Raw genomic sequence first — 22,636 nt, forward strand, 5'->3', positions numbered from 1 at the left:
ATGTTAAATGTCTTGTAATGCTTAGGTGTATGACAAGGGACATGAAATTTCGGAGAATACAACAATGTAATTTCATCAAAGTAGCTTAGAAGCTGCTAATTGATACAACCACTCCATGACATTAGATGATGGATGCAATGACCTCCTACAAATGTTTTGTGAGAAAATCTCCCCCAATGAAATTATTTGGCAATTCTACATGGCATATCACCTTGTGGAGGGAGGTTTACTCCAATTTGTCATATGTTTCCTTGCTCCATGATAAGCATTTCCCTTATCATGGCTCAAACAACAACAATTATCATTTGGTATAACTAGTGGATCTCCAACTATGAGTGTGACAAGGATCATGGGTGGGTATGCACAAGAGGTCCATTTTTGCTATCAATGTCCCACAACATGAACCCCATGAAATGTTGGCCGTCAATGAAAAACCCAACAATGTCTCAATGATTTCTATGACAGTAGGGACCTTTTTAACCCCAAAAAATGATCATAAGTTAAATCATGTACAATGATCATGGGTGGGTATGCACAAGAGATCCATATTTACTATCTGGCCAAACCATCAATGTCCCACAACATGAACTCCATGAAATGTTGGTTGTCAACAAAAAACCCAACAACGCCTCCATGATTTTGTTGGATAACGGGTCCCTTTGGATGGGAAGTGGAGCTTAAGGAAAAAGGGAGAACCGTTTCCCACAGAGTTGATAAGTATTTCGGCCAAGGCCGAAATCCAAAACCGAAACCGAAACCGAAACTCAATTATATAACCGATTCGTGAGACCATATTTGTAAATAGCCTAAATTTGCCCATGTGGGCTATATTTGTAAATAGCAAGAAAGTTGTATAAGTATATATACAACTAGGGCAAACTTTATGGTTAACGATAATCATCATTGTTGTATAGTCAGAAGGTAGTTGCCTCTATAACTGTGAGTGGGAGAGAGAGAGAGTGAGAGTAGTAACTTTGCCGCCATCTGTTAGACGAAGAAGATCTCGAGGTCGTTGCCTTCGAGTATCTTATTGTACTCCCCCTCATCATAGTTATTCTGTTTCTTGGGGTTTGTGGACCCCCGTGGTTTTTCCCTTTTGGGTTTTCCACATAAAAGATCTTGTGTCTCTGTTTTTCGTTTTGTGTCCCCGCTTTTTTTCTGTCTGTGTACTAGCCTTCTGGATCTTTGCACCCGAACATTTGAAGTGAAACCGGTTGTGGTCAGTCACGATCCTAACAAAGTGGTATCAAAGCGACGGAAGACTTGTTTGTTGGCATGGTCAAATTAACCGGCTCCAACTACTCAGATTGGAAGTCAAAGATGAGAAACATGCTCGTGTGCAAAGACCTTTGGTTGCCGGTGCAGTTCGGAGATAAAAGGCCAGAGAAGATCGATGCATCAACTTGGGAAGTGTTGCATCTGAAGGCGGCAACATACATAAGGGGTTTTATAGACATGAGTCTGTACAACAACTTTGGTGAAGAAACAGAAGTGGATGTCCTATGGAAGAAGATCGGCGTGATGTTGAAAACAAGAACGTCGTGAATAGAGTCTCAGTTTACAGAAAAATCATGAGACTCTAGTATCAAGCCGGCTCCCGCATGACAGAGCATATTAAGGCCTTCCAAGGACTGATGAATCAAAACACCTCTCTAGAAGTACCTCTTGCAACAAGGTATTAGCTTTATTGTTGCTGGATCCCTTCTGGACAACTGGGAGACGCTCGTTGTCACATTGGGCAACGCTGGACCGGAAGGGAAGCATTTATCCCTAGAGTAGGTGAAGTCGAGCTTATTAAATGAGGAAGCTCGCCGGAAGTACCGAGAATCCAATACCGACCCAAAGACCTTACTCACAGAAAGTGATGCGAATCCAGGACGAGGCCGAAATCAAAATCCCTAGAATCGAGATAAGTCGAGGACAAGGTCGAAGTTGAGGGGAAGCTGGGGCACTTCCAAAAGAATTGCCGACATTTCCGAAAGGAAAAAGGGGGAGCCAACGGTGTTCAACCGAAGAAGATTTCGGACAGCAAGAACACCTCAACGATCTGACAAGTGAGGAGGAGTTGTTGCTCATCAGTGAGCAAAAGAAGTGAACCTTATCGGCGATGAATCGACATGGGTGGTCGATTCGGGTGCGTCATTCCAGCTAACATCCGACCGGAAATGCTTTTCATCCTACGGAGCTAGAGATCTCGGATCTGTAAAGATGGGAAGTGAAGGAGCATGCCGAATTGTCGGCATTGGAGAGGTGTGCTTGACAACGTCAACCTGGTGCAAACTTGTGTTGAGAGATGTTCGACACGTTCCGGAAGATCGATTGAACTTGATATCAGCTGGTCGGTTGGATGACAAAGGCTACACGGGTAGCATCCGGAATGGCATCATGAAGTTCTGCAAAGGGAACCTAATCGTGGCTCGAGCTCAGAAAACCATCACACTATATGTGATGCATGCTCGATTATGCGGAGGGGAAGCAAATGTGGCAACCGACACAGTCGATGAGTTATGGCACACATGGCTATGTCACATGAGCCAGAAGTGGATGCGAAGACTTGCCGATGACAACTTCATTCCGGAGGTAAAGAATGTGCAACTTGAGAAGAACACGGATTGCTTGGCCGGCAAGCAAAATCAAACCTCCTTCCGATCGAGGCCCCCGATGAGGAAGAAAATGTCGCTGGAACTCGTGCATACCGACGTATGCTACGTGGACACAAAGTCTCATGGTGGTTCATAGTATTTCGTGACCTTCATAAACAACTGTAGCCGGAAGTTGTGGGCTTCTGTGCTGAAGATAAAGGATCAGGTGTTATTCATCTTCAAAGAGTTCCAAGCAAGGGTTGAAAGGGAAACCAACCGAAAAATGAAGGCAATCCGAGTGGACAATGGCGGAGAGTATCGTAGATCGTTCGAAGAATATTGCTAAGTGCAAGGAATCTGGCTCCAGTATACCATGCCGAAGACGTCGGAGCTTAATGGGTTGGCCAAGAGGATGAACTAGACCATAATGGAGAGGGTCTGAAGTATGCTTACACATGCAAAATTACCAAAGACGTTATGGGATGAGGTGTTGATGATGACAACGTATGTGATAAACTGATCACCCTCGATACCCTTGGACGGTGATATTCCACAAAGGGTGTGGAGCGGCAAAAACATCTTGATGACGTACCGACATCGGATGGGATTCGTCTATCTTGCCTATGTGCATGTTGCAAAGGACCAAAGGGGGAAGCTAGACCCAAAATCTTAGCCATGTATATTTCTCAGCTACAACGACGACGAATTCGGTTATCGGCTAGGGGACTTAGCCGAGAAGAAGGTGAGTAGGAGCCGGGATATTGTTTTCATGGAGGAGAAGACATTTGTCGATTGGGAGATTGAGAATAAGTCTCCAACTACCGAATCGAGCCGAGTCGATGCTTGGCCGAATCGAGTAGAAGTCGATTCGATTGAAATCAAATATGAGCTAGTCAGCCGATTTAATACTTGGCAAAATCAAGAACCGACTGAAGAACAAGGGGAACTAGCCGAACAAAGAATCGAATTCAACTGGGCTGAAGAAGAACCGACTATATTGAATGGAGGCAGAAGATATCCCTTAAGAGAGAGAAGGGCCCCCCAAAAATTTCTAGATGAAGAGCGTGTACTGCTAACCAATGAGGGGGAGCCAAAGAGCTTTGAGGAAGCAAAGAGAGATACACACAACCGAAAGTGGTTAAGTTCCATGCAAGAGGAGATGGATTCCTTGCATGAGAACCACACATACAAATTGACCAAGTTGTTGAAAGGGAAAAGGCACTCCGGAAAAAGTGGGTATACAAGCTGAAGCCGGGAGATGGCGAAAATCCACCGAGATATAAAGCCCGAATTGTCGTGAAGGGCTTCCAGCAAAAGAAAGGTGTAGATTTTGACGAAATATTTGCCCCAGTCGTAAAGATGACGTCAATCTGAACAATGTTGAACATAGCGGCTAGCATGGATCTTGAAGACGAGCAACTAGACATCAAGATTGCACTCCTTCATGGAGATTTGGAGGAAAAGGTATACATGCACCAACCGAAAGGATTTGTGGAGAAAGGTAAAGAGAACGTGGTATGCCGATTGAGGAAGAGCTTATATGGGCTGAAGCAAGCACCTCGGCATGGTACCTAAAATTCGAATCCTTCATGACCGACAACGGGTACCACAAAATGGAGGCTGATCACCGCGTGTTTGTGAAGAAGTTCGACGAAGGAGATTTTCTCATACTCCTGCTATATGTGGACGACATACTGATAGTCAGACGAAACCATAAAAAGATTCGAGCTCTAAAGAAGGCCTTGAGTGGGTCATTCTCGATGAAGGATGTGGGACCGGCAAAACAGATCTTGGGAATGCACATTGTCTGAGACAGGACAAAGAGATTATTGTGGTTGTCACAGGAGAAGGAGAAGTACGTGACAAAAGTGCTCCAGAGATTTAACATGGAAAGCGCGAAACCGGTCGGCTCGACACTACCGACAAACTGTAAGCTGACTGGAAGCCAAAGTTCGAAATTGAAAACCGAGAAGGCGGAGATGAATAAGGTCCCTTATGCCTCAATAGTCAGAAGCCTGATGTCTGCAATGGTTTGCACGAGGCTAGACATTGGATACGCAGTCGGAGTGGACAACCAATATATGAGCAAATCCCGGAAGATGGCATTGGGTAGCCATCAAGTGGATACTGTGGTACCTGAGAGGCACCTCGAGTGTGTGTCTCCGATTCGGCTCAGGTAACCCCAAATTGGAAGGTTATATTGATTCAGACATGTCGGCTAATGTGGATACCAACCGATCCACGTCTGAATACGTAATGACGTATGCATGGGGGAATTGTTTCGTGGCAGTCTAGGTTGGAGAAGGTCGTGGCGATGTCGACCATGGAAGCCTAGTATATGGCTGCAACAGAAGCCGGCAAGAAAATAATATGGATGAAGGAGTTCATCGGAGAGTTGGGAATTTGACAAGAGGAATTCCGCCTCCACTGTGATAATCAGAGTGCCATCCATCTTGCGAAAAATGCCGCCTACCACTCGATAACCAAGCACATCTAGAGGAGATACCATTGGCTCTGAGAGCGAGTAGAAGAGAAGGAGTTTGCTCTAGTGAAGATCCACACGGTCGAAAATGGATCAGATATGCTGACAAAAGTGCTATCAGCAGAGAAGTTCAACGAGTGCCGACAAAAGGTCGGATTGGTGTACCCCATGCCGGAGTGAAGGGGGAGTTTGTTGGATAACGGGTCCCTCCGAATGGGAAGTGGAGCTCGAATCGAGGAAAAAGGGAGAACCATTTTGCACGGAGTCAATGAGTATTTCGGCCAAGGCCGAAATCGAAACTCAACTATATAACCGATTTGTGAGACCATATTTGTAAATAGCCTAAATGTGCCCATGTGGGCTATATCTATAAATAGCAAGAAAGTTGTATAAGTATATATACAACTAGGGCAAACTTTATGGTTAGCGATAATCATCATTGTTGTATAGTCAGAGAAGGTAGTTGCCTCTGTATCTGTGAGTGAGTGAGAGAGACTAAGAGTAGTAACTCTGCCGCCGTCTGTCAGATGAAGAAGATCTCGAGGTTGTTGCCTCCGAGTATCTTACTGTACTCCCCCTTATCATAGTGATTCTGTTTCTTGGGGTTTTTGGACCCCCGTGGTTTTTCCCTTTCGAGTTTTCCATGTAAAAGATCTTATGTCTCCGTTTTTCGTTTTCTGTCTGTGTACTAACCTTCTTGATCTTTGCACCCAAACATTTGAAGTGAAATCGGTTGTGGTCGGTCACGATCCTAACATATTTCGATGACAATAGGGACCTTTTTAGCCCCAAAAAATGATCATAAGGTAAATAATGATAATTTTTGGGGGCTAACAAGGTTTGTAATGTCATAGAAATCATCATGAGCACCCCCATACACTATTAGGGTTTATGAATAGGACATACCGTAGGAAGCTAACTCAAGCCATTGCCAAAAGGTTGCCTACATTAACAATTAGTGATTTGCGCAACTAATAGATTACACTAGTAAATCCATGGCCATTGACTTCATGGTTATTGTAGTAAATATGTTGTTCATGTATGAAAGGCCAAATGACCATTGGACTAGAACTATTATCATGAGCGCCCCCAAACAATAATATTAGGGTTCATGATTAATTCACATAAGAAGCTAACCCAAGCCAATCATCATGAGGTCCCCACACTTTTGGGGATCATGACCAAGGCACTACATAGGAAGCTAACCCAAGCCATTGCGAAAAGGATGGCAACATAAACAATTAGTGATTTGAGTGATTGATAGGTAAGTCCATGGCCGTTAACTTCGTGGGATATTATAGTATATATGGTTTCCATGTATGAAAGGCCAAATGGCCATTGCACTAGAATCAATACTAGGTAGGGTTCATGACTAGGACATGGTGTAGGAAGCTAACCCAAGCCAATCGTCACGAGGTTCCCACACACTATTAGGGTTCATGAGTAGGACACAACGTAGGAAGCTAAGCCAAGCTATTGCCATAAGGTTGACTACATTAACAATTAGTGATTTGAGCGACTGATAGATTACATTGGTAAGTCTATGGTCATTAACTTCATGGGTTATTGTAGTATATATCGTGTCCATGGATGAAAGGAAAAATGATCATTGGATGAAGACCTTGTGGTTAATATAAATAGAGTAATTGATTAGCTAAACTAATTAATTTAGTCTGACATTTTGAAATTTGCATAGTAGGGGTTCTCCTCCTCTTCCCTTTATGCCTCTCTCTTCCCTTTATGCCACTTTTTTTTTCCCCTGGAAAAATATCCTTTCATTAGTTATGAACAATTATTACAATAAAAACTGACCTACCATCAAGCTACCATTGATCTGGTGCATTCTTCCTTAGGTCCCATCCACCACTCCTTAACCAAGTTATGTGATTGGTGGTGGGAACAACCATACTGGTGGTGCTAAGCACCATTTAGGTCTTGAATTTTGTACTATGAGAAAAGGGCCCTTCTTCCAATAGGCAATAAATTTGAGACGTTGCAACATTACAACATCTGTCTCACCTTTAATATCCTCATACCGCCCTTTCAAGGTATGTACCACCTCCATCAAAACATTTTGTACACTTTCCACTGGATGAACATTAGTATTACCAAACACCTTAGAACACCTAGCAGTCCAAATAAACCACATTGTGGTGGTGCATAGTAGCTCCCATACTTCTTGCATTGTCTTTAACATGTAAGGAGCCTCCATTTGACTTCGTTGCACCACCATTATCATTCCTCTTTGAATTCTAATAATCATGTCATTTGGGCATGCCTCATATGGCCACATCACTTGTGCCACTATAGCCCATACTACCATACCCCACGAAAAACTGCAATCCCTAAACATACAGGCAAGAACTCAGACCACTCATCTCCAAACTTGTTGTGCAGCATGACATTCCCTTTATGCCACTTATTACGAGTCATATATATGGGTTATATTCTTGTAGAATACTAACCATGGAGACATAGTCACTTAGTGTTGATTACCTTGGCAATAACTAGTTATAAGCATATGCAACGTATTGCTTCACACACTCCCAAATAGTATCCTATTGAGTTATGGTGGGAGAATTGTTTGCATTTGTGGGCACTTTTTATGTTGTGAGACGGATTCCTATGGATTCATAACTCAGAATGAAATATTTTTACATCTCCTTTCTTTTTCGAATGCCTAGGTGACTTAGATTGGCATATAAGAATGGTGTGTAAGAAAGAGAACGCATAAGCAAGGTGAAGATGCCCAACCAATAATCAACACATTCACGAATGGCACACCTCCTATAGAAGATGATGAAAGAATTAATTTCAAAGAAAGAGAAGCAAGAGGCCTACCAAATAAGCTAAGAATGGTACTTTCACATCAACCCCCGTAGATTCGATACATTGAAATGATGCCCTATTCATACACAGATGACGTGACAAGTTGGTATACTAAAGAAAATGTGGAGTATGACAAGCCAATGGTCTTTGTCTTTTTCTAAAAAGAGTAGGGATGAGGGTTCAGCAATGAGCGATAAAGCTTTGGATGGTCGAACACGAACATTTGATGGAATGGAGTCGTCAGTGCGCATCAGAAGGAGCTCTCGAAGGGGGTTCGGTCCGCTCACACAACGAGCAAGCTTGGGTTCAGGGTCGGGATCGGCGATAAGGGTCAGATCATCTTGCGGCATGCATTTCGGTCTCGGACAAAGAAAGGTCAAAGTTCCAAGGCTTGGCCAAACATCACTAGAGATACATAACAAGCGGAAGAAGGAAGAAGGCATTATTTGGGTATGCATGCATGATGTGTATGTATGTATGTATGTATGTAGTATGTATGTATGTATGTATGTATGTAGGTCTCTGAGTCTCAACCCAAACCCTGTTTCTCTGACTCTCTCTGTCTGTCTCTGTCCATCCATTTCCTTGGTGGGTTCCGAGATGGGCCTGTTCGGGAGATGGCGCACCTCCAAGAAGACGGCCGGGGAGAGCCCTGCTCCGCAAGACTCACAACCCAACCCTAACCCTAATAGCCCTGCCCCTGCCCCGAATGCTCAAGCAGAAACAAGCGTTTTCGAGTTCGGATCGTGTACCAGGTATGGCGATGGCGGTGCTGGCAAGGGAACAGCGAAGGTAGAAGGGGAGGAGGCAGGGAAGACCCTGGCTGGCTTCTGCCCCGTCTCTGAGCACTTAGAGCCATGTCGCTGGGAGCTCCTCCCCTCCAGCTCCGACAATGCCCCGCTCTTTCGCATCCTCTTCTGACAGCATGCAAGTGAGTTTGATTTAGGGTTTTTCCTCTCTCTCTCTCTCTCTCTCTCTCTCCCCGTTAGGTTTTTAGAGCTTCATGTTTCAGAACATTTCAGGAAGGTTTTCTTTTGAATGCTCGCATAAGCACACTCAAAATTGTTGCATGTTGAGTGAGTGAGGGCATGGATTGCCACACATACCTCCTCTTATTCGTTTCCGTGTTATAATGTATACATTTTTCCATTTGTTTTTGGTTTTGGTCCAATGAACAGTTCACTCTCTCGCCCATCTTTATAACATTGAAAGAAAAGGCCATGTCCTTTCAGATAATTTTTGTTGTGGGCTTTCTAGATATTGTATATCGAGTCAATAATTATCAAATGTAAATGGGATCAAGTATCATAACGCTCTCTGGCTTGCAAAATCCGATTTTTATGTGTCAATTCTGATATGGAACATGAAGCAATCGAAGTTTTCTTATCCGTAAAAAATGATTAATAATCAAGTGTACATGCAAAAATCAAAGCTATTCATCCAGGTGTTACCAAGAGGGAAAAAACTGTAAAGCAGTGAAGATCTTATGCTAAAACCATCCTCATGTAAGAAAAGGGACATCATAGTCCTCATAAAAGGTACAACATAACAGAAGCATGCAGTAATCAACTATATGGGTTAAATTCTTTATCTCTTAAGCTGATGTTGATGCAGTGCAATGGTTGATGATGTTTAAATGTCATTAAACTATCCTCATCATTATTAACATATTCTCAGGCCTTAGTACTGAGTAGCTTGTGGTATTAAATAGTTTGTGGCACTATAGTGCTCATTAGAGTTGCATGAACTGCGATTGGATTTGTTCAACCAATCCAGGCATAAGCTATAACAGAAGAATCAGTCATGTGGTTAGAAGAGTTGTATATAGTTGAATCACCACCATAACAATGTAGGTTTAAAACTGCGATTGGATTTGTTCAACCAATCCAGGCATAAGCTATAACAGAAGAATCAGTCACGTGGTTTAAATCACCACCATAACAATGTAGGTTTAAAACTGCGATTGGATTTGTTCAACCAATCCAGGCATAAGCTATAACAGAAGAATCAGTCACGTGGTTTAAATCACCACCATAACAATGTAGGTTTAAAACTGCGATTGGATTTGTTAAACCAATCCAGGCATAAGCTATAACAGAAGAATCAGTCACGTGGTTTAAATCACCACCATAACAATGTAGGTTTAAAACTGCGATTGGATTTGTTCAACCAATCCAGGCATAAGCTATAACAGAAGAATCAGTCACGTGGTTTAAATCACCACCATAACAATGTAGGTTTAAAACTGCGATTGGATTTGTTAAACCAATCCAGGCATAAGCTATAACAGAAGAATCAGTCACGTGGTTTAAATCACCACCATAACAATGTAGGTTTAAAACTGCGATTGGATTTGTTCAACCAATCCAGGCATAAGCTATAACAGAAGAATCAGTCACGTGGTTTAAATCACCACCATAACAATGTAGGTTTAAATGGCTTTTGTATGGATTTGATGATTCTGTCAATGATGGAAGGCAGCTTCAATCCAATCAATCCAAGAGTGGGCTAATTAGTTTGATATCATGTTATAGAAGCCCAATTCCTTACCATATCATACAAGAGAAGGCGAGTTACGAGATTGAAATCTTGTTAAACTCTCATTTGCATATCCTTGATAGAAGGGATCTGAAATTCTAGTGAATATTTTGCCAACATATTAATGATAATTGTATACTTGAACCTATAAAACAAGATAATATAAGATAATCAGCTCCATACAACGAGAGTGGAACACAATGGCTGAAATGGGTCATTTGTTTATTCTTTTAAATGGTAATGGAGGTTTTTTGGTTGAGTCAAACTCCAATGCTATGCCAAGTTTAGGCAGCGGCAAATTAATCAGGGCTTTATAGAGTATGCACTTAAGCAAAATGTAGTTGATAGAGGGACTTGCATATCTGACAAGACTCTCCTGATTCGAGTAAGCATAAGAAAGAAATTTAATTGAAGTTAATGGTGTTTTCCAAAAATCTATAGTTGAAGTTTGGTTATGAGGCAACTAGTTCTCATCAAGTACTTGTCATTGTTTGGGACCAACTGCAATACAATGTGGGTAATCCAATCCATCCCAAAAAACCTTTTTAGCACTTGTCTTATGGAATGTTTCCTTTATAGATGTTGCTATCCGATGGACCATATCTTTGTCATTTTACCTAACCAGGTTATCTCTCTTTTGTGGGGAAGGACTCTGATTTGTGAACCTCATTATCCACCATGAATGATTAGATCATAAACATCAATATTCCTATATTTTATCACTTAATCTTTCATGCACAATTTTCATTAGTCAAAATTTCATCATTTATCATTTTATGTGTATGATTGTCAAAGAGTTCATTATGTGCAAAAATCCTGAGCGGGCATTATATGCAAAGGACCACTTATTAACCAAATATCCTGGTAAATGAAAGACATGATGAATGTTATGTTTTCCTTTCAAACTACACACAAGAAAATGATAATGCGTGTGTCATAGAGTTTAAGTATCTATTTGAAGCATGTTGTTGGGTGTAATCTGAAAATACCTGAGTTAACCATTCACTCAAAAAACCTAAAGTGGAGAAGCTCTTTGTAAGCTATACATTCTTGTTTCTTCATCTACTATCACTTTCCAAACTTAACGATGTGATATAAGTTTCTTGTGTACACTTAAATTAGATTATTTGAAAGAAAAGGGTTCCAATTTCTTCATCTAGGGATTGTTAAAGCCCTTAGTACATAATTCATTTGTAAACTTTTGCTTTATGTTATAAGGATAAGGAAAGTGATTAGACATTGCTCATGACCCGAGATTCTCAAATAGATATTGTGGGGTGTGTATCAAAATGCACACCAAATTTGGTAGAGAGTATTTGGTGAAACTATGGTAATTTATGGGGTCTATAAGGCACATTCGAAGGAAGAAATTTGATGGATGAATGACAAATGGCGGTGAATGCATTTATTACCAAGCTACATTCTAGTAAACGTTTGGAAATATTAACTTATAAAGGGCTTGCAAAATTACATTAACACTCATTCAGTGGTATGGCTACATTGATCCATTTGGGTGAGCTTATATCATATGCTCGCAATGGCTGAATAAATACCATCTTTTAAGTTTTCTCATAAACACAGTGCATAGATATGTGTAATGCTATTGTAATAAACTAATAGGGTTGAGCATAATGGGGCATCAGTATCCATTACATGTTATTTTATCCATGACCTAATTCATTGTTAAACTGAATGTGCCATGTACTGCTTAGTATTTAACCAACTTATGTACTGCCCAGTATTTAACTAGCTTATGTTATGAACCTTTCTGCCACTTTGTGATTTTTTATTGATACTTGAATACTTTTGCTCTAAATAATTATGTAATGTTGGTAACAAAATGTTAGTGACAAATGGTTTTTTCATTATGAAACATTATCTCAATGTCACATGTACTAACATTTTGACCATTTTGTGTGGGGTATGTTCAATTGGGAGTGGATAGACTTGAACAACATAGACTGGCTAATACATATGGAAGAATGAAGCATCTTATATCGGATTCCTAAGTTCAATTCCAATGGAATGATGAAGCAATGGAGATTTATGCTAATGTGCACCTAAGCGAACAAATACATAAAGAATGATCCCTCAAAGTATGATAGCCATATTTCATTTGATTAGGGTTGCCATTTATACATGGTTTACTGACCCAAGGACTACACTCAACTATTGCATTTAACTAGAAAACTATCTAATCCATTTATAGTAAGCAAATGTTTGTTGTTAATTGTTTACATCAACACTCCCCTTCAATCATCCATCTAGTTGCTCAAACTTTGCTTCGTCTTTTGGTTCTATAAACTCATACATAATAGTGTTGCCTAAATTCTCCCAACGTTTGCTTCCTACTCTTTTGTTTGGTAGCATTGATTCTCTTACGGAAATGTTCTAGAATCGCTTCATTATTTGGTCATGGCCTAGGGCATTCAAAAAAATGTCTTGTACTCTACTATTGAGAACAATTATACACTTGGTTCTTGGCTATCCAATAAAATACCTTAGAGCCTTAGAGAAATAATATCTTAGGTAGACTTTTTTGTCCTTTCGATCACAAGCCCAGTTAGAACATCGTTGTAACAATATTCTACCTTTAAATTGCAATTTAATTAATAGAGATATTGAAACATTTGTTCCTCCTTTCGTATTCACTTTTAAAGTTAAGCACATCAACAACTGCATTAAAATATATCCTTTGTTTGTTAGCTAATCAATCTGCTTCAAAGCATTAACAAGTTCAATAGATTAATATCATATCAACATTATTAATCCAAGGTGCATGGTTAAGTGACAACCACACTTAATTTCTTTATCAATTTCTGAAACAATAAGTTCAATAGGTCATAAGGGCATAATCCCATTATGTGGACCAACATTATTGATGCCAAAAACATCCTTACATTATTATTGATGCCATTATATATATATATCTATATATATATATATTCAAAAGTAATTTTTTGAAAATCTATTCCATAGTTTTGTAAACTCGTTAGTCGTTGATAGCATATTTTCCTAAGATCTAATAAAATAAGGTGAAGAATTGACATGGCCATACCTTTTTTAACTGGATCCTTGTTGTGAATGAATGACGTAATTAAATAAATCATGACGACGTCTTTTAATAACAAGTTAATAGTGCAAAAATAATTGAGAATTCGAATGGGGGACTATAGTACAGGTTTTGAAGTCAAGTTTATAGAGAAAATTGATTACAATAGGTCAAGTTGTTGGCTGCAATGTTAGCAAACTCCATAGCAAATTATGGGAGAACTCGTTAAGAAGATGGAGCGTGTCTTGTAAGGTGCCTAAAGGATATGGTTAGAGTTTGGCATCAAGTTTTGTTAAGGGACAAAGCTAAATCATCTAAAGGCTCTAAGCTCTACCTTCAAAATCATTACTCTCTAGGGTTGGGGATGCTTTCTTGGACAAGCTAGAATAGTAGAGTAACTCATTGTTGTTGGTGAAGCCAAAGTCAAGGTGACATGTTATCTGATATATGAAGAAGCATAGATGAGAAAAGCTTACCATGACTTTACTCCACCTTGTGTAGAAATGGGAAATTTGGACATCTATAAGATAGCAAGTTGCTTCAAACCTCCTTAGAACCTCATAGTGCAACTTATAAAAAACAATTTGAGTTGCCAAGTGGTTTCATTGCATAGGGAGCAACACTAACTTGCGAACCGTGATCATTGAAAGCCTAGATACATTATTAAATTGATGCCTTAAAGTGCCATTTCCATCCCAAACACATCCAATGTGAAGAAATTTTAATCCCACATCTATTTTGACAAGTGATAAGAAAGAAATGGTCAACTCTTAACTTATGAAAACAATAAATATTGTGTCACGAAACTTCTTCCACGACCGTTCGATTGGTCGGTCGAACCTTGTACTATGTAAGTGTTGTTCGCTGAATCGTTAGCAAATGATTTTCTCCGAGCTGCTTCAGTTAGAATTGCACTTGTGATTGAGGAGTACTTAACGGTAACTGTCGATGCATTGCACATGGTTGTAACGAAAGTTTCCCACGACGAAGGGAGATTACTCTTGTGTTCTAACGGAAGGATCAATACTACCAATATGTCACCGTGAGGACAAACCCTACCTATGATATTTGTTCATGAATTATAACAAACTACTGCATGATTTGCCTAATTCAATAATTCCCCTAAAAATCTCGTTGATGTATGCATGTCGCCAAGCAACCCAATTCATACCTAAGTAAGATTCGTTTATCATGAAAGAATCAATCAACTGTCAAGTGTATGGACAAGCAAATCATACTCACCAATCCATGTTAGATTTCGTCGGTTTGACCATTGCCCGTGCCATTGCTTCCATACAACTTGGCTCTGACGAGGCGACTGGTGTGCTTACGAGTGCAAGTCCGAACCTATCTCTACAGACATCTCTCTTGTTGTCATAACTCTCAGCTCTCACATGCGCCTTTGGTCTCTGGACTCTCATAGTGTCCGCAAATGTTCTCACTTTGGTCCCCCTGGCCCACCCCCCATTTGTGAAAATATGAACAATTGATTTCCTCTCTTTCTCTTTCTCTACATACATATTTCAGGAGAATCTCTCTGTTCTCTCTTTCTCGCTCTCTCCATCTCGATTCTCTACATGCATATTTCTGGACAATCTCTCTGTTCTCTCTCTTTCTGGATGTTTGCGTGTATGTGTTTTGCTTCTTGAAGCAGAAGAGGAGTCTGCTTACCAGTGATCGATGCTTGACCTCAATCTCTTCCGCCTCGAGAGAGGCGGGAACCCTGAGGCCATCCGTGATTCTCAAAGGCGCCGCCATGGCGAAGATGGTGCCAAACTCGTGGACGATGTCATTGAGCTCGATCGGGCATGGCGTTTATGTAGCAAACCACAAAACCCTAGAAACTCGATGAAAAAAACCTTATATTTCAAATCAATAGATTCACGTTGAATCCTAATCAGAAAACCGAAATTCTTAATAAAAAACCCGTAAAACATGACCTTCAGCCAAAACGTTAAAAAATCTTAATGAAAAACTCTCCTTCTGACAAATTCAAATATGTCAATGTGTGTATATATTTATGTTTATGATACCTTTATTGATTGCTTCCTAGGCCAATACAAGTTGGATCAGGAGCTTCGCAAGCAGATGAACCAGGTCAATGAGAGATACAAGCAGAAGAAAAAAAACCCAGAAAAGGTTAGTAATTTAACCTCTGAAATCTACCATTTTTGAATACCTAAGAATCCTGGAAATTCTAATACTACAGTCTCTGTATATACCCATAACTGCCCAATCAGGTAGCTGAAGATATCGAGGATATTGTCTCTCAAATGAATGATTTGAAAGTATTGGAGGCTGATACAAGCAAAGAGGCCAAAAGACTGAGAGAATTGTTAGATTTGAAGCTCAAATCAGTCGGGAACCTTGTTCATGATTCGGTGCCAGTTAGTGATGATGAGGTACGTCTCTTTATTTCAGGATGCCATATACTTGGCTCTCTATTTTTTCTACATGAAAATATGGTTTTTCTGAGGCATAATAATATTGATATGTTAGGCTAATAATGCTGTGATTAGAACTTGGGGTACTCCTAGAAATGAAGAAGGGCTGAAAAATCATGTGGAACTTGTGGATATGCTTGGGATTGCAGATCTTGAGAAAGGTTTGCCTATTTTATGTATACTGCTTGCTGTAGATGCGGCTAAGGAAAACAAATTTTTGTTTGAATCATACCTTGAGAGTATTGAGATCAATATTGTTTTCAATCATACCTTGATATTAAGATGCGTATTGTTTTAAAAATCGTACGTTGAGATCACATTCCAGTTTATTTGGAATCCTGAGTTGAGATTAAAATATTTTTGTGTATGTGTAGATGATTTTACATGTGAGTAGAGCTTCTGGTTGGATTGGACCGATACTTGTTTTAAATTATACCAAAATGTTTTTTCTCCATATTGATATTTTGATTAGCCTCTTAAGATGCTGGTTTAGAATTTTGCAAAACTGATTAAAAGTCAACATAAAAATGAATGAGCTTTCACATTATTATTGGACAAAGGGAATTAATAAGAAGCGTGGGGGTATTCAAAGAAACAATGGGGAGGGAAATATTATAATTCTATTCGGACAGACGAAGGGATCCCAACATGGGTCTTAAATACCCTTCCATGATTCATTAAGAGATCACTGTAGGTGTTAAAGAGAAAGACAGGATATTATATTTTTACGTTTTCTAAGTCTCTGCTGATATTCCTAACACTGTTTATTAAAGAGAAGGATCTAGTATTTTTCAGGAACTGAAGTTGCGGGTGGAAGAGGCTACTATTTGAAAGGGTCTGGTGTACTTTTGAATCAAGCTCTAGTCAGCTATGGCCAGAAGTTTCTGTACGAGCGGAATTATACACCCATTCAAACTCCCTTCTTTATGAGAAAGGAGGTCATGGCTGAATGCGCACAGCTCTCTGAATTTGATGAAGCGCTCTACAATGTGAGAAATACAATGATTACTTTCTTAAACAGCTTCCTTTCAAGAGATTATACATTGACATTCTTTACATTTACTTTGAGTTCCATCTACTTCAACAAGATGTCTATGTTTGAACATATCCACACTAATGTATATGTTTGCTTTGGTTGTGCCATGAAGGTTTCAGGAGAAGGGGATGACAAATACCTGATTGCCACATCAGAACAACCACTATGTGCTCTTCATCGAGGTGATTGGATACATCCATCAAAACTCCCTATCAGGTAAGTTATACTCATCACAGCATGCGATGATCATAAAGATGTAAGTACACCTGTAAAGTGTGGATCCTGGACCCCCTCAAGTAAGATGGTGATAAGTAGTTTGGACTAATTTAGTTTGTCAGATGGATCTCACAACTTGTATTATGACGATGCTTTACAGATATGCTGGTTATTCAACATGCTTTCGGAAGGAAGTTGGGTCTCATGGGAGAGATACATTGGGCATTTTCCGTGTGCATCAATTCGAGAAGGTGGAGCAATTTTGTATAACAAGTCCCATTGGGAATAGTTCTTGGGAAATGCATGAGGAGATGCTGAAAAATTCTGAAGAGTTCTATCAACATGTAAGTCTTTTGCTTCACTCTTCTCAGCTTTTTGGGTTGTGTGTACTCATTTTAGGCTTTGTTAACATGACATTCCTGTGCAACCCACCATATTTCATATTTCGTCTGCTTATGAATAGTAAAAGACTTTTATTTTTTAAATTTGTAGCTTGGATTACCATATAGAGTTGTAGCTATTGTTTCTGGAGCTCTAAATGATGCTGCTGCTGCGAAATATGATTTGGAAGCGTGGTTTCCAGCCTCTAAAGCATATAGAGAACTTGTGTCTTGCTCGAATTGCACCGATTATCAAGCTCGTAATCTTGGCATCCGATATGGTCAGACGATGGTAGGCATGCTCTACCATGCTATGCTTTTCAATCTCAAGAATTTTAATATTTGGCAGAAAAACTTCAAAATATCTATGAGTTCTCTTTATTTCCCTTACTGTCCTAAGTTTTGAAAACATACCCAAGTGTGTTGAGTATTAAATCAAATGTTAGATGATTTCATCCACTTCTTCTTTCCTTGGGGGATTGACCAGGTCTATTTTGGAAATAATGGAACATTAGAGGCATGGTGGCTATTTACCTGAGATTTTCCCTTCATATGTTTATGTCCAGAAGCATTCATTGGAATTTATTATATGCATGCAGAACGATGAGAAATCAACTCAATATGTTCATCTTCTCAACTCCACATTAACTGCAACCGAACGGACCATGTGTTGCATTTTAGAGACTTATCAAACAGATGAGGGGGTGAACATCCCAGAAGTATTACAGCCATTTATGTACAATATCAAATTTATACCCTTCACCCCTGCCAAGGGGTCCAAAGCAAAGAAATCAAAATCCCAGGTTTGATATACGAGTGTAACTGTTTACATATATATACACACACACACCATATATACCTATGAATTCTTAGTGCATTGAAGACCAAATTTCTCATTTGCAGAACATAATGCCTCTATAATTGGAGTAGAAAAAGAGGGTGGATCAATCATTCTTACATGTTGAGAATATCAGCTTGAGGTGAATTTAAATTGAACCATGTGTAAATTAAAGGTGCGACTATAATGTATAATGAAACAATGTATGATGAAACAACCCATTTAAAACCTTGTAACAATACAATGGCAACTATGGCACTGACTACATTACAATAAAATGCTCATTTTGCCTTGTGATTATTCTATTTGTTTATAAGGACCCGTACAATTTGACACAAAACAATACAATATTTTATATTGAACTTGACCATTTGATCGTTGATATAACTATTTGATCGTTGGAGACAAAACAACACAATTCGTTACATTAGACTTGGTGTTTTCATGTTCAATGCATTGTCTTTTTGGATATGATTGGATGCACGATATACAATTTTTTGATGTTGATACATCACTTTATACAATAGGATACAAAACCTTAGAATATGTGAATTATTACATGATAACAACTTGAGAACATGAGCCATGCTAAAACCTTGTTTATACCAGGTTGAAGTTATGATATTTCAAGCTCAAAAAGGTGGCAACAGTTTAGAGTCTACACACAATTTGTTATTTCTCTTTTGAACATAGCTGAATATGAGTGCCACTAAGAGTTGACATGAACATAGCTGATTGAACCCTTGAACTTCGAAATATTAAAATTTTGGAGATACATTCACAATTCACAAAGAAATTCAATGGATCAGATACCTCACGTGCCATACAAGAACCAAATCAGTGTTTCCATGTTGTAACATGTAACTTCAAAATGAGAAATAATCTTTCTTTAGTTGTAGAAGAAAAGGATGTAACAATATCACACCATTCATCTTCTTTGGAATCCTTCATGCCAAAAAGGTTCAAACTTTTATTGAAATCAATATGTGTGTTTTCATGTATCTCTTTCATTTTTAGGACGGGCCAAGATTGAGAAATACCTTTATGTCAAGGTGTTTTCGTTGAGCCGAAAAAGTGTTGTCTCTTTCTTATCTCCTTTACTTCTTGGTACGTACTAGAGACCTTTGGGTTTAACAAAGTCATTTGTCCAAGTTTGCATGCACACGCAAGCTCAAAGACAAAGAGAAAAAGAAGAAGAAGAACTAAACATTTACAGTGGGCTATGTAACCTCATTCTCGTGATACATATCCATTTTTCTCCTAATTCATGTTAAAACTAGCAATGTTTCACACATCCCTTGACATCTTCCTCTAAGACTAGAAGGGAAGACACCTCAAGATCTCTACACATCCATGTATAATGTTACATGTACACATCATGTTCAATCCAATTGGAAATAAGGGGTGGTATCATGAGGGCCAAGAAGTCTCGTGTTTTTCTCGAATGCAATTCCCGGGTAGCAAGAACTTGAATCTCTCATGGTTCTTTAACAAGAAAGATGGAAGATTCACCCCAGAATATGATTTGGGTACCGGACCCATCTTGGCCACTAGCTCCTTGAAAGTATAAGCCTCGGGCAACATGTCGAACAAATCACTGCCTTTGCATAAAACCTCTTGAATCCGGCTTGGATCGAGAAAGCTCGGTGACTTCACACGATCGGCGTGGCTATAAGCCTTCATCTTAAACACAATGTCTTCAATATGCCTAAAGCAGAAGCTACAATGCCACCCCGAGTCAGCGAAAATCAAATCCGTGTGCCGTCCATGACCATATCGGGTAGTTGAATATTTGTAGACATGGACACTAGGCCTCCATGTGCCTTTGTCCACCCAGTACTCAAAGGAGTACAGATAAGAATTCATCTCCAAATGCATGACTTGAGGGATGCCATGGCACCACCTGAGGAGATCTATGGTATGCCCACTAGGTATCTCATCCACATCGGCCATGATGACAAGGTCTCCCTCCCGGACACCGGCCCTCTTGAGAACCTCATCCATGGCTTTCCGCTGGGCATGCTCGAGCACGAACGGGTCTTCCTTGGTTTTCAGCTTCCGTCCGGCCATCTGCTCGTACCACATCTGTCCGCGCGCAAACTCGTATCTCCCGGAGTTGTCAGAGAACCAGAGGGGCTTGGGGTCACCCGTGAATGTGGTGTTGGACTCCAGGATGACAAATTTGGTGACGAATGGCTCGAGCTCGCGCATTCGAATCTCGAGGAGGTCAAGCTCATTATTGAAGATGATGGCATCGAACACGTGGGCTGGATGCGTGCGGACCGACCACCCATGCATCGAGCAAAGGAGGGAATGAGATATGTTAGGTGCATAGTAGTGAGGGATGCGGTGGAATTGCTTAGGGGTATTGTCCCACACGGGGCGTAGGGCATAGCCGATGCTCTCCCAATGTGTGTAAATTACATACAACACGAGCACCGAAGCCAGGAGTCCGGACAAAGTCACGGCCGCGTGTCGAGCTCGGATTTGTGGAGCCGGTACTCGGTGGCGATGGTGGCGGTTGGCATGATTAGGGTTATGATTGTGACTGTGATGAGTGGGTGGGGAGGGAATTACATGAAGAAGATCTTTCTTGTGGAGATGGACATGCTTCTTCATCCCCATCATCATCTTCTTTGTTCCCTAGCATGTTGTTTGGTGAATCAATGAGCGGAGATGTTGGCTTGCCACCATCACCATCGTTGAACAGAGCATTCTCTGCCTTTCTTTCCTCTTTCTGAACCTCGTACATGCCTAGCACTGATTCATGAAGCTGTGTGATGTGACATGCATGTGGGCGATCTTTGTTTGTCTTTGCGTGTGGTGCTTGGTTGTCTTTTCTTGTCTTGTACGTGGTGTTGAGAGAGAGGGGCCGAGGTGGTTACTAAACGGTGGTTTCACACCTGAATCCTAGAGAGAGAGAGAGAGAGAGAGAGAGAGAGAGAGAGGTATGGAGTATGTAATAGAGAGGTGAGAAAAATTAAGTTTTGAACCCAAGACGTAGTGCTTTTAATATAACAACTTATCACTACGGTAAGCTAATTAATAAGGTAGGGAGTCTTTGTGTATATGTGTCTAATGAATTAAGAGATATGTATGAAGTAAGTATGTAATAGAGAGGTGAGAAAAGTTGGGTTTTTGAACCCAACACGTAATGCAGAAGTTTTGTCTTATGCGTGCCATTTGTTATGGAGTTGATGGGAGTACTCAAGTTGCATAGTTATGCAAAACACACTAAAAAGGGACAGAGGCCCTTCCCACTAGGCTAAACTATATATTGCTATGTGGGTTTGAATAGATGACATTTTCTCATTGGTTTGAAAGGCCTACTTTGAAAATTTATTGTGAACTTTTGTATATTCCTTCATCTAACCTAGATGGGCTTTTGCAACCGAGAATAATTGTCTTGTTTTAAATATATTATTAATCAAGGTTATTTGTGTATTTCAATTAAGTATACAATGTGTTTTTGTTAATAAATGTGTCTCTTCTAGGTATGTTGCACCGAGTGTACATTTTTCTCTCAAAAATGAAGTCATATCTCCTAATCAAAGATTTGGCAAGTTTTAACATGTCGTTATTTAAGGCCTCAACAATAGGTTTTTTGCTTGCTATTTTCAAGATGGTCCAAATGAAGAGTTGGTGAACTTGTTCTAATTTTTACACTATAAGGGATCACAACACGATTGGAATATGTGCAATGCTTGCATGTTCAATGGTAGACATGGGGTGAAAGTCTATGCAAACAAGTTGAAATGTGTTCATTCTCATGTGGAATCTTTGGATATTAGAGCATGCGGGATCATTTCTTTCAGGTGCATATTAAGGATTTCTAAATGGCTTTACAAGATGTCCCTTTGTGGTGAGAAGCTTTTTCGAGATTTGTAGGCAATGAGGATCTCTTGGGACTCAACTCACAAGAGGCGTGCCAAAGGAGACAAGAATCATAAGACGTGTAAGAAGAGAGAGTATGAGCTTGGACGACAAGTTGCTATGACAAAGCTCCTAAACATCAAAACAATCAGAAAGTTCCGAGTGTGTGGTGGAAATCTCAAGTTCCAAGCTCCAAGACTTAATCCTGGAAACTATATCTATTCATGGGGATCTCATGGTAGAACCTAGAAATCTGCAACGGTTTGGTATGGCTTGGCCAAACCAAACCATAACCAGTTTGGTTTTCGAACCCAAATTGGTTAAGCCCATGATGGTTTGGTTCGGCTTGAGCCTTGGCAAACCGAC

General features: G+C 40.0%; 2 protein-coding genes and 1 long non-coding RNA gene across 4 annotated transcripts; 2 read left to right on the forward strand and 1 right to left on the reverse strand.

Moving 5' to 3' along the window:
- Positions 1 to 8,810: 8,810 nt before the first annotated feature.
- On the forward strand, positions 8,811 to 10,688 carry LOC147865988 (uncharacterized). Its single transcript, XR_015529459.1, has 2 exons — positions 8,811 to 9,746; positions 10,323 to 10,688. It is a non-coding gene; the product is annotated as an uncharacterized LOC147865988 (long non-coding RNA).
- Positions 10,689 to 15,059: 4,371 nt separating this feature from the next.
- On the forward strand, positions 15,060 to 18,697 carry LOC147865989 (serine--tRNA ligase-like). Of its 2 annotated transcripts, none has more exons than XM_087316348.1 (10): positions 15,060 to 15,302; positions 15,537 to 15,626; positions 15,728 to 15,885; positions 15,983 to 16,088; positions 16,723 to 16,916; positions 17,076 to 17,179; positions 17,340 to 17,523; positions 17,672 to 17,851; positions 18,159 to 18,362; positions 18,463 to 18,697. In XM_087316348.1, the coding sequence occupies exons 1-10, from the start codon at positions 15,164 to 15,166 to the stop codon at positions 18,478 to 18,480; spliced, it is 1,377 nt and encodes a 458-aa protein (XP_087172474.1). In that variant the 5' UTR covers positions 15,060 to 15,163; the 3' UTR covers positions 18,481 to 18,697. The 2 variants fall into 2 exon arrangements, with proteins under 2 accessions (XP_087172474.1, XP_087172473.1); XM_087316347.1 differs by having other exon boundaries at positions 15,537 to 15,622; positions 15,724 to 15,885.
- A 998-nt stretch (positions 18,698 to 19,695) lies between these two features.
- Positions 19,696 to 21,217, reverse strand: LOC147865990 (uncharacterized). The gene has a single exon (XM_087316350.1). The coding sequence runs from the start codon at positions 21,026 to 21,028 to the stop codon at positions 19,808 to 19,810; it is 1,221 nt and encodes a 406-aa protein (XP_087172476.1). The 5' UTR covers positions 21,029 to 21,217; the 3' UTR covers positions 19,696 to 19,807.
- Positions 21,218 to 22,636: the final 1,419 nt, after the last annotated feature.

Source organism: Azolla caroliniana, unplaced genomic scaffold (assembly GCF_043228905.1).
Source record: "Azolla caroliniana isolate FFs.n. ecotype wild unplaced genomic scaffold, voAzoCaro1.0.p SCAF_3, whole genome shotgun sequence".
In the NCBI taxonomy this organism is placed as follows: domain Eukaryota; kingdom Viridiplantae; phylum Streptophyta; class Polypodiopsida; order Salviniales; family Salviniaceae; genus Azolla; species Azolla caroliniana.